Raw genomic sequence first — 17661 nt, forward strand, 5'->3', positions numbered from 1 at the left:
CTGGTCTAGAAAGACGCCATGTTAATGTAATAAAATATCAAACGTTTTTAATTTTATTCGCTGACATAACAAGGTTTGCAATACCATCCATTTTTTTTATTTGAAATTGACAATTGGAAAAAAGTTTCCACTTTATAGCATCGAATTGTAAAAAGGCAAATCACGAAAACAGCTATATTTGGATACATCTAAAACATTATTTTTAATTCAACTTTTAATTAAAATCAAAATTACCTATTATACAAACAATAAGCGTTAAAATAAAAGTCATTAACGAAACACATTTTTTATCAAAATGAATTGACAAAAATGATGTTTTGAACATTTTGTTGCAGTTTCTTTTAAAGTGACATTATGCTCATATTTTCATAGTCAAGTTGATCTGAATTGACTTTATTTTTCAAAATATTGACTGTCAAAATGATGTTTGACCAACAGTTGATATTGGAAAATACTTCGGATAAAATTATATATCTGCCTAAAATTTAAAAAGACTGCCCCACTCTTTTTATAAACTAAGCGTTATAGGTAAATTCTAATGGATATTTACAGAAATTTCGTTTGGATCTGTGCGTTATTTATTGTTTATGCGAACTTAATTATTAAATTAAAAGGAATTATGGCAAAATGAAAACTTATTTTGATCTTCACCCGTTCACTCACTATATACCCTTGGATGGGCATAATGTCACTTTAAGGATCAATAACAAGATCAGAACAGAATGAAAAAAATACTGCTTAAAATTCAAATACGTGCTATTGCTTTCCAAATACTGGGAAACACTTCTGATTTAATATTGCAATCAATACTAGTTGATATCAGTTGCTTATTACCATAGACAACTATACGCAATATATTCTTGTCATTTGTGACTTCTGATCAGTGATTCTCCGTAGAAAATGCAAATCAGACAAGATACGTGTTGTAAAACGTAAACAATAAATTTAGATAACGATGGTTCCAGACATTTCGGTCCAGATATCGTGAGAAATCAATACATTTTGTTGTTAGATAAACCGGCAAAAGCTTTTACAGCCATGTTCACCGCCACAAACAAACTAAATCAAAGGTCTCTAAAGGAATTTTCCAAACAAGTTTGTTGTATACAACATTTACAAGGAAGGACTCTTGTATTCTTTAGAGTGAAAGTAATGTTAAAGCTTCTGTACGCATAGTGAATTACAAACATAAAAAAAGTGTTAGCAAAATATAGTGTGACAAACGAAATTATCAAATATCATGATTGTAATTCACTTAAAGTAAATATACAAAATCATCGGGTAATAGTTCGGCAATCCAGTAAGTTAACGGTTACTGATTGGGTATATGCTAATTAGCGGAAGGGATGAAACACTTCAAAAATAATATAATACCCGCGAAATTGACTTGAATTCATCTATTTTTAGTATAGCGTGACACCTTACGTCATAACCGCCAGGTGTCACGCCTTATTTCCATGTCAAAGTACGAAAATACATATACAATGAAAGGGGCTCATGTGTAAAGGTTGTGTTTATAATTTACGTTTGATGTCAAGTGTCGATATAGTTTGCTCCTCATTTCGTACATAAGAAACCGTATGATACATCTAATTTTATAAGCTGGTGGCCATGCCGGACGTCTTCGAAAAGAAACACATAAATCTCTATTTGATTTACAGTATTACACCAATATAACAAGTCTGTACTGTATAATTTTCTTCTCTTACCACTTGCAGCTGACTTACACGCGTGCTTTTGGGGTTGGCGGTTTTTTATTATTATTATTGTTTGTTTGTTTGTTTTTTTTTTGGGGGGGGTGTTTCTTATGGGGTTTGTTTTGAAAAAAAGCTCCTTTATGCTCTCAGCAAATAAATACTATAAACCATGGTAACAAACACCATATAATTCTAATCAATACGGATATAAAATAATTTATGCCAACCCCATTGCACCGCTTCTTTTTCCTTTTAATATAATCATCAACAACTCAAAGCTCGGGAAAAGAAACGCAAGACCGCAATCTCGGCAATTAATAACGCAATGAAAAACACAAATATTTTTTGATTACTAGTCTGTTAATCAAGTCAATAACAAGATAGAAGCATTCCTTTAAGAAATATTGGTATTTTCATCGCATTGATAACACTGTTAATCATAAGACATTGCGCCGGAAGAAATAATAGGTTTTTCGAATATGGGAACTTGAGATAACATTTATCACTCGTAGGTGTAAAGCTAATAGAATTTCATACCAATGTATTTATATAAGAAGTAATGGAAACGACAATTTGCGTATTAGATTTTCCTCTTTATAGGTTAAGGACGCAATAATTGGTACACAATATTAAGCTTGACCGGGAAATATTTCTAATGCACACACAGTACTATATACGAGGGACGGTCAGAAAATATCCGGACTTTTCATGCTTCTCTCTTTCCACGTGCAGCTATATACACATATTATATATTGGTGAAAACTACATTCATTCGCCAATAACGTGGTCAGTTTATTTTCAATGATAGTTGTGTGTACACAGTATTTTGCCCTCTGATATATGATATGTGTTTCGTCTATCATGGACTATTTGTTAGAGGAATAACGCTCTGTAATAAAGTTTCTGATTGCAGAAGGTGAAAAGCCCTGCCACATCTTTCAGAGGCTTAAAAAAAGATTTTCTGATAAATGTGTATCACGTTCAACCTTCTATAACTGGGTTTCTCAGTTTGGTGAAGGCAGAACAAGTGTTTGTGACAGGCCTAGGACTGGGCGGCCAGCTGAGGCGGTGACCCCAACAATTGTAGCAAATGTTAAAGCTTTTGTCAACAAAAATCGTCGAGTAACTTTGGAGGAGGTAGCCAACAAGTTTAGCATCGGTAAGGCATCGGCACACAAGATTTTACACGAACACCTGGGCATGAGCAAGGTAAGTGCCAGGTGGGTGCCTAGACAGCTGTCCGCTGATCAAAAGGCAACCAGAGTAACCAATGCAAAAGAACATTTAAGTCGTTTTAATCGTGAAGGCGATAAGTTTTTGAACCGCATTATTACTGGAGATGAGATGTGGGTTCATTATTCCGAACCTGAGACAAAAGCTCAGTCAAAGCAGTTGAAACGAGCTGGTTCCCCACCTCCTAAAAAGTTTAAACAGTCTCCTTCGGCTGGCAAAGTCATGCTTGTTGCCTTTTGGGATTCACGAGGAATGATACTTACTCATTTCATGCCAAAAGGTCAAACTGTGACCGCCAAGTTCTATTCAGAAGTAATTCTGAAAAATCTCAGAGAAAAGCTGAAGCAAATGCGTCCCAGGTTATCACAGAAAAATGTCCTCCTTCTTCACGATAACGCCCCCTCCCATACCGCCGCAGCTACAGTGGAGGTTTTCAACTCTTAAAAATGGCAATTGTTGTCTCACCCTCCTTAAAGCCCAGACCTCGCCCCCTGTGACTTTTATTTGTTTCCAGAACTGAAAAAATTGCTTGCTGGAAAGAAATATAAGACCAGGGCGGCTTTGATATCTGCTGTTACACAGTACCTAAAGCATAGGTCTACGTCATGGTTCACAGCGGGAATACAAAAGCTCCCACGAAGATGGCAAAAGTGCGTAGACGTAGGTGGAGAATATTTTGAAAAAGAGTAGAAAGCTATAACTACCATTGTATGGATAACAACATGTCGGAGTACAAGTATGAAAAGATAGTCACACTAATTTAATAGAAACCGTATGTTCGTAATAATTAATTCACTTTTCATCAACAAGCCTGTTGCTTTATTATGACAGACGCTGCTGTCAAAAGAGATTAAAAGGCTAATTTGAAACTAGGTTTTTGTACTTCTTTATCATTTGAATCCCTCAATCAACTAGAATTTATTATTAACAATGAACAATTTTATAAAATTTAAATATAGAACAGCCTCTTGCACGTGTGATGAATTGCCTCGTTCCGGCTAAGAGTCTGAATAATGGATTACCAACGGACAATAAATGAAACAATCAAATGACTTAAAAAGACACTTTTGTTTCCATATCATTTTGTTTCTTTCATAATGATTTTGCCATTTTAAATTTTATATTAGGGCTTGCGTTCAAAAGTAAAGAAACTTGCTTATAGCTTGTTTGTGGTAATCCTATTGTATTGTGTCACCAACCTTAACCGCTTACCCGAATAGTTCTCTTGACTAACAAATGATGTCTGTGTTCTTCCATAAATGTTCAAACATTTTGCTTTCAGAATTTTTACTCTTCTTAATATCTTATTCATAAAGCATAAAATAAGTTCCACCAAACATTGATATTTTTAGGAACATTTTGTGTAAGTTTTATCTTATACCGTATAATTCTACTCACAAGTATTGATATTTTCTTAACATTAATAACATCATAAATCATAACGAATTGTGCTGAAAGAAATAATGGGTTTAGCGAATATGGGAACTTGAGATAACATTTATCACTTTTATGCGTAAAACTAATATAATTTCATACCGATAAATTTATATAAGCGGTAATGAAAACGTCAATTTTCTTAAAAGATTAGCCTCAATATAGGTCATGGAGAATATAAAGGGGAAAAACATCACATCCTCTAAAATATCCAACTAAAGCTAGGGACAGATATATTTTGACTAGAAGACGAGTCAATGTGGTCTAAAATTTCAAGAAATCGTTGTTGGACTTATTTGTGATAACGAAATAACAACAAAGGTGCAAACACATTTAAGCATTGCAGAAAACTTATATTAGAACCTCAATAGTCATTTTTTTCTGATGTAAACGTCGCATTTTCTTTTACTGAGGAATAGAACGGCTGAATTTGCAAATAGAATATTTGTTTATCTGAAGAAAAAAACGAATATATTCAATTATTTACCATTTTTAGTAATTTCATTTGAGAATAATAAACAGCAGTATTAAGAAAAAGAATCAGGAAAAAGAGTGAATCCTCGGAAGAATTGAAAGCAACAATATTATTTGAATGTTGAAGCGCTCGATTTCATTGAGTCTGTGCATGAAATATAATAGGGGCTCACGCACCCTTCCTCGTCGTCCCTGCCTACTTTGCATGGCATCTTCCCCGCCGCCATTAGTCAGTGCATAGGCATTTGGTCTGCAGGATACAAGTTTCGGGTTTCTTTTTCGTTCAAATCTTCTGCCGATGCCCTGTGTCTTCTCCACGACTTATACGTACCGAGGGGGGAATCCTTACGCATTTGTCAGATGTTGTACTGATAGCTTAGAAAGTAGGATGCACTCAACCTTTACGCCAACACTGTAGTTTCTGTTCAGTAATGAGAAAATTGCTTTATTTAGTAATTTACAGGGTCCTTCGAAAAGAAAGATACTCGTCCCACATTGCAGAGAACTATCCATGGGCAATGTTTCATATTTCATATTTGTATATAAATCATTTTCATGCTTGATTATTTCTCTAGAACATGCCACACTCATTCTTTAAAATAAATGTACGAAGTATCAAAATAGATACGCTGCGTGATATACAAACGAAGATTCATCTAATGTAAAAGCTTCTATGATTAATTTGCATGGATGCATTTATCAATTTATTTTAATTTTGTAAACATTTTAATCAAAGGTTTTATATTGTGTTTATAGCTAGGCGGCTCTCTGTGCATGACGAAACTGCCGATGTGTTTATATCTTTATATTTTTTGTATTGATTAATAACAAGACAATTCTGCTGATTTTGCATTCCGTTGCTATCCGTCTAGTTACAGGAAATTAGAAACTTCCGCCGTGTTATGCACTAAAGAAAATTAATGCGATACGTTTTGCCCTTTTATAGTTTTGCAGTATTCATCACGTGCACATTGTGCTGGATTTATTCGTATAAAACGCGTATCGTGCGTCATGCTTCCTACACAAGAAATTGTTTTAACTTAATTTCACTTATTTGTTAAAAATCGATGTGTTAACGTGTCATCTTTTCGGGAAAAAAGACTCCTAAAATATTAGAAAGAGTTCATAGTGACTTTTATAAGTATTTATATAATGCTGATCAAAGTATTGTAAATCAAAAAGTATCACAAGGCAGAGATATGGAGAGAATAACGCACTTATTTTATTGATATATTTCCTTATTTCCTTAGATTATTTAGATATGGGGGCATGATGTGGTTCTTTTGTGCTTAACAATTTGGTAATTACGCGTTATTTATAACTGTGCATTGTGAACAAAGATTTAACTACAAATCTTAAAGATTTCTCAGTACTGAAATGTACAATATCGAAAGTTTTTAGCGTTAAATGTAAACATAAACTAATAGGTATGGCTCTTATTCGTATCTGTCCAAATATATATTATAACATGTTTTTTAATTCATGTATTTCCTTATCAAGCGAAATACTAATGCAAGCGTCACAATGTCCCGAATTTGGCTTCGGGTGGACGCACGAATAAGGAAATGTTCAAATTCGGATCTGATCGTAATCACATCGTGCCATTCGTGAGGGCATCTTTTGCCATCGTATGATCCCCGGCTGAATATTACAAGCTCCGGAAGCAACTTCGTGAGCGGTTCCAAAATGTTTGGCATGCCAAAAAATTGCACGAAGACATTGCGAAGGTTAATTTTCGTGTTGAATTCGTATGTCAATTTTGCCCTTCGTAAGGCCGTCGTGAAGCCATCTTATCAAATCGTGTAGTCTTCGTCTTTTCTTCGTGTGATCATCGGTGCAATCTGGCATTTTTAGCCTCAAGAAGACAATACGAAGTAAACACGAAGATTCCCAATAGTCTTAAAAAGGAAACACGACTGCGTGTAGCCCCCGCAATACTGTCGTGTCACCATCGTATTTTGGTACGATGTCATGGAGATGGGACAACGATGAGGACGAAGAAAGCAATTTTTAGTGGCTCAAGCGTTGCATGTTTATCATGTTGGACATATAAACGGCTAGAGTATCTTCCTCATCTGTCACTCTTGCACATCTTTACAGAGACATCAAAAGCTTCCAATTTTTGCAATTAATTAACAATCATTTTCAGTTTATTTCCTGCAGAATTACGTGTTTTGATGATGAATCAACCGAGAAAAAGAAGGCAGCAGCATTGCTACTTTTAAGACACTTTTAGATATAGAGTTAAGAACAATAAACAAAATAAAACAATATTTCTTCATCACTGAAACCTACTTCAGTTATACTTTTACAATACACATTTTATAATGGAAATATATATTTCTCTGGTTATGCAGTATTTTCCAGACAATGCAATAAAAAGATTTCCATTGCAAAATCATTTGAATAATATGCCAATCGCAAACATTTGCGTAAAAGGTATTGGGAAGTAAATCTTGTAAAAGTTGTAGTCAATAGAAACCACAGAGTTATTTTCCCTTTGATTGTCAGTGCATGTGGCAGCGTGCTTCTCTTCACATGTAACTTCAGATCACTGTCTTTTAACTTGTAACGAAACGTCGAGTATATGAGTTATGGATAATAAATTAGTAATTTGTAGTTTTTCTTCCTAGTGGTATAGTTTCAACACTGCATCTGTTAATTTCTTTTCCTTGATGATTTTTTTTTTCACTTTTTCTTATTTTGACTAAAAAGTTTTCCTACTCTCAAAATACACAGAAGTTCTGAAACGAAAAAAGCAAAGGTGAATTATCTTCAATGTACTCAGGAAACTGAAAGCGTACCCTTTTATAACGTTATTTTACGCAAATGATGACACTTAGAACTCATTTAGATATTAAGAAAGTGGAACAAGCACGGGATGTTTGTAACTGATAACCTATGAGAGTTCAATTTTGGCGCTCTCTTAGGACCTATGAGAGTACACTTTGTTTGGTGCTCTCGTAGAGAAAAAAATACGGTGTTCTGTAAGTGACATCAATGTCTCGCAACGTTTCGGTCTGTCCATCGCACATGGGAGAAACCATAATAAGTCGATACGACAGAATATGATGTCATTTCGCCGTTATTAGCGAGGTTTAAAATTTTCAGTTTTCTCTATTTTCTCAGTTAGTGTAGTAAATATAATATGGCATATGCAAGAAAAAGAATCAAACACTGGGTAAGAATATCCGGCTCTCAAGAAACGGTTTGTGACTTCTTTGCAGATCCTCTTTATCGCCCTTGACAATTACTGTTAGATAGATTATTTAGATTTAATTACAAAATGCATGTGGGCAATATACCCACGAGTACACAGTATAAATATACATGTATGATAGTCTGCGTTCGAAACCAACATCAGATGCTAAATATTAGAAGTCAATATCAGATGCTAAATCTTAGAAGTCAATGTCAAATGCTAAATATTAAAAGCCAATGTCAGATGCTAAATATCAGAACTTTAAACCGTCCGTTTCGTTTTTAACAATTCACATATTTTCATAGGTTTTGCTATTGGCGTTTTTTTTAAACACGCTCAATACTCTGTTAATTTGCTGACGGATCCTGGGATATTTAATTGGAATATTGACCTGAATAATGTAAAAAATGCTAACATACCTTCCAGATTCAGTGTACTTGTGTCTCCATCTTTATCTGCTATGGTGAAAAGCAAAGTAAGCTCGTCGTCCGTTAAGGCCTTTCCATTCTTACTCATGAATTGACTGTGGGGGGAACATCAAACATTTGTTAAGTTTTAAGTTTATTTAATAAATTGTAATTTACTATTGCCTGTTTTATGAGCAAAGTGCAATGTAAATTAAATTTTGAAGTATTGTTGAAAGCAGCATCTACTATATATCAATTATTATATTTTGGAAGCATTTGTAGACTGAGAGAACCGTTCAGCTTACATGCAGTCATATTCAAGCCGTACCACGGGTGAAGAATATTTTTGTGTTCATTGCTAGTGGCGGCCGTAAAAATTCTCCCAATACGTACAATCAATGCTGTAATATTTCACCCTCAAGGGATTGCTCGTTCGGCGTTCATTGTTTGTATCCCTTGTCTTGTAGCGATTTGTTGGGATGTGAGTTCATTGGTTTCATATTTCCTGCCAACTCAACTAATTTCACATTTACCACTCAAACTTTTTTTCAATATTATGTTTTCTTTAATTTAAACTATTCAAAAAAGTCATGACAAACAATTTGACCGGGAAAGAAGTTTTATAATATCAGATTCTTACCGAAATTCATCTTTACTTATTCTCCCGTCAGCATTCAAATCACACGCTCTAAACATTATTTTGACGGCCATTTGTAATGACTTCTCGGGGTTATTGAAAGCTTCAATAAAGCCTTTATTCCATTCCTTGAACTCAGATTTACTGACAAAGCCATCTCCTGTAATTTAGGTTATATAGAAGTGATAATAGCGATTAGGAACTTCGTAACAGTTTAATCTACATGCTTTTGAAAGGTGTTGATTTTGACACCTGACTTCTTGTTTTATGCCTACGTCACATTAACGGGGACCGACCGATATAGAGGGATCGATGAGACACCGTTGATAAATCGAGATCGGAGAGAAACATTTCAATCATGTCCGGGAAGAAGTGGGCAGTCATTCTCCCTCTGTGGTCCATTAGGTATTCGGACGGTTTCCGTAGGGTACTCGCCTGGTCACCCTGTGAAAACCCTTGGCATCTTCTTTCTGGACACCGGTCGATATTCTAATGGTAACCGGCAGACTACCGTACGATAAATGTCCAATTGCCTTCCGTTATCTGGCCTGTTTGCAACAATCGTACGGTGACGGTAAAGTATACGTGCGATATTGGTATCGGACGGTATTGGTATGACATGCTATCCCATTTTCCGGCCGTTATTCACACCCCCTCTTTTGTTGGCATTTTTCATTGCCTTCTTTCCCTCTGATTTCTCCCCTTCCCCTTCTTGGCTTTCTGTTTTGGATGGTATATTACACTCTGAAATCAAAGTTTTTATAAAAGATTGTAAATGAAACTTAAAAACCTCTGATTAGATGAAACCTGAGAGAATATGTGTTTGTGTAATTGAGTTTCTTAATACTCGCCATCGGTTGCTCGTATAGGGGAGTCCTCCAGAAGAGTATTAGTCGTTTTAGATTTTGGAGGACAGCGCAAGATACAGGCGTTCAATGAACGCAACCACGACACTATCCAGCAACACAGTATGATCACCGTCAAGGAGCCAAGCAGTACACAAAACAATCTTCTCCTTCTTCTTTACCTATCCAAGTGTTTAAGCACTCATACACGGGACTTTGCTTTAAAGTCTCGTCCGAAAGATTCCTAGTAATTATGTCAGTTGGTCATCCCGGGAATCGAACCCACAATGTCCAGATTACAAGTTTAGCGATTTAACCAATTCAGCTCTGCACACTGGCTAATGAGAGAATGATGGTGGTATTTATGATTTACCCTGATGACTATAGCAGTAAGACAACTTAAATATACATACCAGAATACATACCAGAGCACAGTTCAGCCACCGTATCGTTCCTGGACAGTGTGCCAAGCAGTTAAACAGTAATAATATCTTTCACTTTCGCAAGGTACTGATAACTTCAGTACAACGAAAGTGACCTTCACCGTTGTCTAAGAATTGAACACGGGTCGCCTAATTCACAGTCCAAGGCTTTACCTGGCGTATGGTCTGTTTAATAACCCTAACGCTATCCTTACGGACACCTTAGGACCATACGTGCAACGTACTGCGTCCATTCGGGCCCTGGTCAGTTACCTGTTGAGACGTCTTCGGTGGCCGCTCATATACCGCTCGGAAACTGGAGGAATATTTGGCGCCCACGAGGTGAAAATTTTAACCGGTATGTAACCGATAACAAAAGGTGTTTGGCCAGGTATCGGATCGTATTTTACCGTGTCTGCTACGGTGTGCTGGCGATGTACCGGATGCCGGAATAAAATAACTCTGCACTTAAATTCTCCGATTACCTGTACGGTGCCCCACCGGTCACTTGTCACCGGCCGGAGACCTTTAAAAATTGGCAATTTCAGCCCGTTCAGACATCGCTACCCCATCGTAAACCTAATCGGAGTGTAATGTGACGCAGGCTATTCGGTGGGATTTTTTACGTCGCACCGATGCTATAAAAACATGTAATTTAAAATTAAAAAATTCATTATATTGGGGGAAAATCAAATATAGAAGAAGAAAATATCATTCCGGATGTATGTATGGCATTCATTGAAAGTAATTTATTTTGTAGGAAAATGCAAAGGTGCATAATAAAGATCAAAATAAAATTGTTAATAAAAGGGACTGCACTGAGGTTTTTCAGCATGACAGGACAAGAAATTTTTTCCAGATATTTGTGTACTATTTGATGTAGGATTGGACCAATAAATAGTTATGCAACTATTAACATTTTCAGAAAATTCTTCCATCTCATTTTTCCAAAATAATCATTCATATAGTGCACACCGACCTTAAAATGAAAAGCGTTGCGACGCTTTTCTCCCTTAAATCGAACTAAATTCGCACACAAAAAAAACGATTTTCCATTTAATTCTGGGCATATTTCTTTATAATCCTATTCAGATTTTTACATTTAAAGTGCTTCAATTGATCTAAGCAACTTAGCAAGCATATCAAATGTTATGGTTTGGGTGTGTACTCAGTGAAAAGACAAGACTTTTTTTAGTTACGCACTGTTTGTGTCCATGTCATTAAGATACTGTTCTATTTCTGTATCAGTTGGGTTATGGCCCATTCGTCGTAGAGCCTTTGCCAAAAACTTTTCTTTGACGTCATTAAATGATAACTTCCCAGTTCCTTCTGGATCCATGAGATCAAACACCAAATCGAATTCTGTGAATAAAGAAAGCGATGTTAGTCATTCATTTTCTCAATTACTAGTTTTTTTATAATCGCTGGAAGATGATTTAATAACGTTTATATTTAAATTAAAGAACATTTTTAAGGATAATAAGAAAGATGCAGTAGTCGGAAAGGAAGTTACATCTTTCTGTTTTAAGGAAAATTAAAACTAATTGTTACGATATTAAACTAGCTCAAAGTGTTTGATATAAAATATACTCTATTAAACAATTGAAATATTCACTTACTTGCATCATTCCATTCAACATTTTCCTTGTAAAGAAAAAATGAACACAATATAAATCATCCCATTGTATAAAAAATATTTTCGTTGCACTAATAATCTCCAATGACGGCAGCAAAAAGAAACTGTACAAATGCACAAAATAACTTTACAGTTACGATTTACAGTCAATTTAACATATTTTAACATATTAACATCAATATTTGTTCTATATTTAAATATTTCATTTGAAGAGTGATTGAATTTAGTTCAGCTATTTATTTATCAAAATCATTATGATGTGGTGGAAGTTTGTTTGATCAAAATTTATATCACGGAGTTAACAGTAGGTGCATTTTTCCTAGCCAGTATTATGAGAAACAGTGCCACTCTGTCAACAACATTAAAGATTGAAAACCTTTTTTATATCGACTTGTAGTTAAAAGTTTTTTCATCTAATGATAAAAACATGCAAACATTGAATAGTGGGTGTTTATCAGTGCACTTATACAAAATAAATCGGTCAATCGGCTTATTTTGTAAATGATTACCATTGTCTATACTTTAAAAAAATTCAGAAATCAAAGAAATAAATACTTAAAAGAAAATACCGCCATATTTTATCATTTAAAGATATTCCAACGATAGTACTTGTGTCTTGCCTATATATCAAACAATTTTCCACTGTATTTTGAATTAAGATTCGAAACTTTGTATATACATACCTATTTGTGTTATAGATTTAATATTCGATTTTTCAATAGCTAGCGCAATTAAATTTTGAATTTCGTTCAGAGTTATAACATGGATCTATCAGTGGTTTTAAGTTAGTATGTATACAAACTTGGTGTAATGTTTAACCGAAGGTTTAAAAGTAAAGTAAGCAGTTATTTAATTCAATAACAGTATACCATTATATTTATAGAATAGTAAGACCCGTTTAGATGTAATCAATTAAACGTGAAATATGTACATAATACAGTAATGAACATTTTATTCCATCAAAAAACAGAGCTATTCACAAAAAGCATTTCAAAGTTGTTGCTTTGGTCAATCTTAAGCTATCTACATGTATAATTTGAATAATATGTCATCCTTTAAAATTCGTACTATCTTTACACTTTTGTTTATTCCAGAGTCTATGATGACGTCAACGGCCCGACGAAAAGTTTTTGGTTGAACCGCTGTTATTTTGAGGCGTACAACTGATACGTCATTTTACAACATACAATTACAAAAGCTTTCTTTCTTTTCGGATTTTTAGCAAGATGTTTTTGTACAACTATTCAACGTTGGTATTGTTCATGTTGTGGTAAAATAGGATATACTTTAAGAACCAGTATGATATATGCTTGTACTTTTTACAATAATTTAGGACATTATTAAACTATATATAGTTGACTCCCGAAAATTCCCGACCATTGGTACCGCAGAGGCTGAATTTCGACATACGGCAATTACAAAGTTGGAGTGAAACTCAAACAACAAAATCCTTCAATGAAATGATACCTCATGCGTTATTTTATTATGTTATTATTCTCTTCAAATATATTTTATAAAGGTTCTATTTCACATGAATAATTCAATATTTGCCAGTCTTTGTGTCTAATTATGTCCAATTCTTCCAGCCGACATTACACTCAGAAGCTCTGGAAAAAAAAGAGAAAAAAATCATTATTTGACAATTATTGTAAAATAAGGCTTATCTTCTTTATCGATATTAAATTCAAACGCAACTAAATGAACCCTTGAGTGGGATCAACCTCCCGGAAGCTAACTGGAGAGTTCCCTCACGTGAAATATTCCTAAGTCCCTGGCGGGATTCGAACTAACTTCGGTATGAGGCAAAAGATTTAAAGAAAGTCGGAAGTATAATAGCTGTTTAACAAGTAGAAAATGGGTCGTTTAATAATGTTGTGTCAGTTGTAAAACTTTTACAATTTTACATACCTTCTTTGTTGAGGGAAGTGACGTCACCATCGTTATCTACTGCCATGAAAAGTTCTCTGACTTCGTCATTTTGTAACGGAAACCCTCTCTCCTTCAAGAATTTGCTGAAAATGCAGTAAAATATCCAATGGAATCACAGGAATAAGGAGAACAAAAATTCTAGCATTCCTCTAATCAAACTGAACTTTTTTTACACTTTTCTTACATTTTCCTCACACTGTCTTGTCATTCCACAATACATTAATCAACATTCTAAATCATCAATTTTAAGGAAAGCAAAAGAAACATGTTAGTCGGCAGACAATTTAGTGCAATTATCATTATTATATCACTTACAGTAAATTTTTTATGAGTTCATTGACCAAGTGACTGATAAAACAAGACGGAAATTATGCCATTCTTAAGGACTATTGTTTTGCCGCGGACGTGTAACTTATGGTAACTGAGATGAAACTGTCATATTTTACAAACTCGGCTTAAAGTTTTGTGTATTAAGACAAGCCCAAATTTTCTCGGAGTTATCCCTTTAAATAATTACTAAACTGAGCAGTTTTGCACTAGGTGATCCGACCAGTGATAGATAGTTTGTTTGTTTGATTGAATGGGTTTTACGTCACACCGACACAGTATAGGTCATATGGCGACGCTCCAGCTTTACTGGTGGAGGAAGACCTCAAGGCCCTTCCGTGAACAGGTGCCTACCAGTGAAAGAGCACTCGCCAACATACCATAATTTTTGCAGGAAAGTTTTAATATTTTGATGTAATAAATAAAAGGCGGCAATCATCAAATTGGTGGATAGCGTAAGCGATATAATCATAATGATAATGATAGAAAAAAAACTAATTAAAACAAATGCCTTACAAATGGACGGTCCATAATAATTATGGATCCCATATAAGATGATAATTTGATATTCACCTAAATTCCTTCCTACTCAATTTTCCGTTTCCGTCAAGATCACACGCTTTAAACATAACTTGGAGGGCAAGGTCTAGAGATTTCTGCGGGTCTTTAAGAATAGTCATGAGTTCTTTTATCCATTCTCTGAATTCTTCTTTACTAACTGTACCATCTCCTGAATTGCATTCAAAACGTTTTTGTATCACTGATATATTTAAATCAAACATGGGTTAAAGAGCTATCAATAGTGAAATTTAAGTCAAACGGAAAGTTTAACAAACAGGCAAGCAAATAGACGACCTTATAGACAACTAAAACGATGTGAAAGTATAATCAGACGAGTAAATAGACGATTAAATAGACGTACGGTTACACTAATACATAAGCAAGTACAAACAAAGACTTGCAAATACAAGATGCCGAGCAAATGCGATTGACGAATGAACGAGTCGAGTAAGTACAATAGACTTGCAACAAATAGACGAGAATATAATAATTATATGAATAAATCATTTATTACAAAAAGAAAAGGAAACACATGGAAGAGCAAATATTAATAAACGAGTAAGTAAGAATATACCAGCAACGAAAAGAGGATTAGGTACGAATAGACGACTAAGTACAAATAAACGAGCAAATACAAGACAATAAACAACTACGAATAGAATAAATAGTTAGCAAAAAGAGACGAGCACAAACAGACAGACGAGCGAATACCAGACGCCGAAAAAAATCTGAAGCTCGCCAAACTTTTCAAGTATGATCCTAAACAGTTTAAAATCATAACTAACCGTCTCTGTCTATGCCATCAAGGTACTGTTTGATCTCTGAATCTGTTGGATTCTGTCCCATTTGCCTTAAAACACCGGTCAAGACACGATCTTTTACTTCGTCAAACGTCAGCTTTCCATTCTTGTCGGTGTCTATATTATCAAATACCTCGTTAAACTCTGAAATATACGCTTATTTGTTAAAGGATAAAACATTTCATTGTATGTATTGATGAATACATGATGAATACATTGATGAATGTATTGATGAATGTGCATGCTAGTTGTATGTTTTGGAATTAATTAGTGAATTTGCATGCTAATTGAGTGGGAGTCATTAATGCGTTTTATATAATAATATTCCTTTAATTTTGATATAACTAAATAAATACATGTAAATATATTAGAGCGATTGTACAGAAATTCTGGGTTGTCTCTCTTTGATTGCTAGACTTGGCAGTCTGACTAATGTAAAAAGACGCTTAAATAATCAGTCTTATACCAAATTGTACATCTTTCATTGACAAAATCGAGAAATTCAGTGTAAGGTTTAATAGTTAGTCTCTTAGATGTTATCTTTTTAAATATAGCACGTAATGCACACATAGTCTGTACTATGTTCTTGTCATTTCGTTCAAAAACAAAGATTATCACTTACTTTTTTCAACTTCAACGTTCCATTCAAACTTTTGCTAGAATTAAGAAAAAGTAGTCTTGAATACCATGAAATGGGCTAACACTCACACAAATTTGATTAAAATGCTAATCATACGTCAATAAAATTTTACGCAAATAACTCTCTGAAGAATTAAAGTGGGAGAAAAGTGACATTCACTAAGTCATAACTTTCAAATTAACATTTCCCTTAGTTTATCAAATCAGCACAATAAGTTTTACAATAACCTGTTTTAAGAAAAAAAACACAATTTTTTTTTCGAATGTTTTTACGTCATATAATATATAGTACAAGGAGAATGTTTAAATTCGCAACTTACCTCTGATGCTAGTCCAAGCAAAGATGTCATTATAAAATGTTATTTTAGGTGTGATGTTGTATAAATTCTTTCACTTATGGAAGACACTTTGAAACTTTGCACTTTGGTAAATAAAAATTATAAAGCCAAATTTTTTAAACCTAGAGAAATTCCAAAAATAAAAATAAAACCCGGGCTAAATGGGGTCACTGTATTTTTAACTATGAAAAATATACCTTTTTGTAAATTGGTAATGTTTATATAAAAACAATGTTAAAAACCCAATTAAACAAATCAATACAACCATGTCATATTTTATTAAAATCAAATAAATTTTTAATTGTCCTTTTGGAGAAGGATGGATTTAAATTTATCAACATAGGAGTTTTTGACCTTGGAAAACCCGCTTTGGGGAAAATTTTTACTAAAGGGAACCTTTGACTAACGGATCGCTTTTAAAAATGTTTATCAAAATGGGGCTTTGGTATGGGAGTCTTAAACATTTACAGTGCAAATAAATTGTTCCTATTTAGTTTTAAGAAAATTTAAATTGGGGAAAAAAACAACAGATCAACAACGAGGGACAACCTTGTGATACACGGATGTAGTAATACATTCATACCTGGCATAATTTCTGTAATTTAAAAGCATTACGGTACAGAAAAACTATCCTAGGTACGTTACAGAAAATAACCTTGAAATGAGGAGCGTCTTAATTCAACAAAAAAATGTCCTTTTTGCGGGGTTTTGCACTATTTGGGAGCACTATTGTTGAGCGCTGGCGGCGTTAGACAAGTGGTCGTATTAAAAGAAGTTAATATGTACATGTGTGGTGTTTTCTACTCTACTCGGAATGACTATAAGTGGCATATTTAGTCAGGCGACTCGCTTATAATGGTGTCTCCGACTTATCATATTAAAGAGCTTGCAGCATAGAAGATATCTAATATGTATCATATATCAAAGGTATTGTTTGCTTGTTTCCAGGGAAAAGAAGAACGTGAAATTGATTTCCCTTTTCGATAAAAAACACTTTCCGGATAAAGTTTGCTTATCCTTATTTTTCGCAAATTTGACATACGATACTTAATGTGAATGGTTAAATAAAATAATAATTCA

The 17661-nt window shown here is 34.3% G+C and overlaps 2 protein-coding genes across 2 annotated transcripts; both read right to left on the bottom strand.

Annotated features, from left to right (window-relative positions):
- Positions 1–7101: 7101 nt before the first annotated feature.
- LOC132735502 (calmodulin-like) lies at positions 7102–12801 on the bottom strand. Its single transcript, XM_060722459.1, has 6 exons — positions 12557–12801; positions 11971–11995; positions 11555–11713; positions 9088–9244; positions 8460–8563; positions 7102–7582 (listed from the first exon to the last, which is right to left on the bottom strand). The coding sequence occupies exons 1-6, from the start codon at positions 12560–12562 to the stop codon at positions 7527–7529; spliced, it is 507 nt and encodes a 168-aa protein (XP_060578442.1). The 5' UTR covers positions 12563–12801; the 3' UTR covers positions 7102–7526.
- Positions 12802–13513: 712 nt separating this feature from the next.
- Positions 13514–16646, bottom strand: LOC132735492 (calmodulin-beta-like). Its single transcript, XM_060722450.1, has 6 exons — positions 16564–16646; positions 16227–16260; positions 15590–15748; positions 14817–14973; positions 13896–13999; positions 13514–13594 (listed from the first exon to the last, which is right to left on the bottom strand). The coding sequence occupies exons 1-6, from the start codon at positions 16591–16593 to the stop codon at positions 13551–13553; spliced, it is 528 nt and encodes a 175-aa protein (XP_060578433.1). The 5' UTR covers positions 16594–16646; the 3' UTR covers positions 13514–13550.
- Between the last annotated feature and the right edge of the window lie 1015 nt (positions 16647–17661).

The sequence above is a fragment of the Ruditapes philippinarum genome, unplaced genomic scaffold (assembly GCF_026571515.1).
Source record: "Ruditapes philippinarum isolate M1 unplaced genomic scaffold, ASM2657151v2 ctg1907_1_1_1_1, whole genome shotgun sequence".
NCBI lineage: Eukaryota > Metazoa > Mollusca > Bivalvia > Venerida > Veneridae > Ruditapes > Ruditapes philippinarum.

Excerpts from the sequence above, each read along its gene's own strand:
- LOC132735502 (XM_060722459.1), bottom strand. Across the intron at positions 11,714-11,970 it reads TGTTGAATGGAATGATGCAA|AATTCGATTTGGTGTTTGAT; the intron begins GTAAGTGAATAT and ends CTTTATTCACAG. Across the intron at positions 9,245-11,554 it reads TAATGACATGGACACAAACA|GAGATGGCTTTGTCAGTAAA; the intron begins GTGCGTAACTAA and ends CCTAAATTACAG.
- LOC132735492 (XM_060722450.1), bottom strand. The coding sequence starts at position 16,593 with ATGACATCTTTGCTTGGACTAGCATCAGAG. Across the intron at positions 15,749-16,226 it reads GAACGTTGAAGTTGAAAAAA|AGTTTAACGAGGTATTTGAT; the intron begins GTAAGTGATAAT and ends CGTATATTTCAG. Across the intron at positions 13,595-13,895 it reads CACTTCCCTCAACAAAGAAG|AGCTTCTGAGTGTAATGTCG; the intron begins GTATGTAAAATT and ends TTTTTTTTCCAG.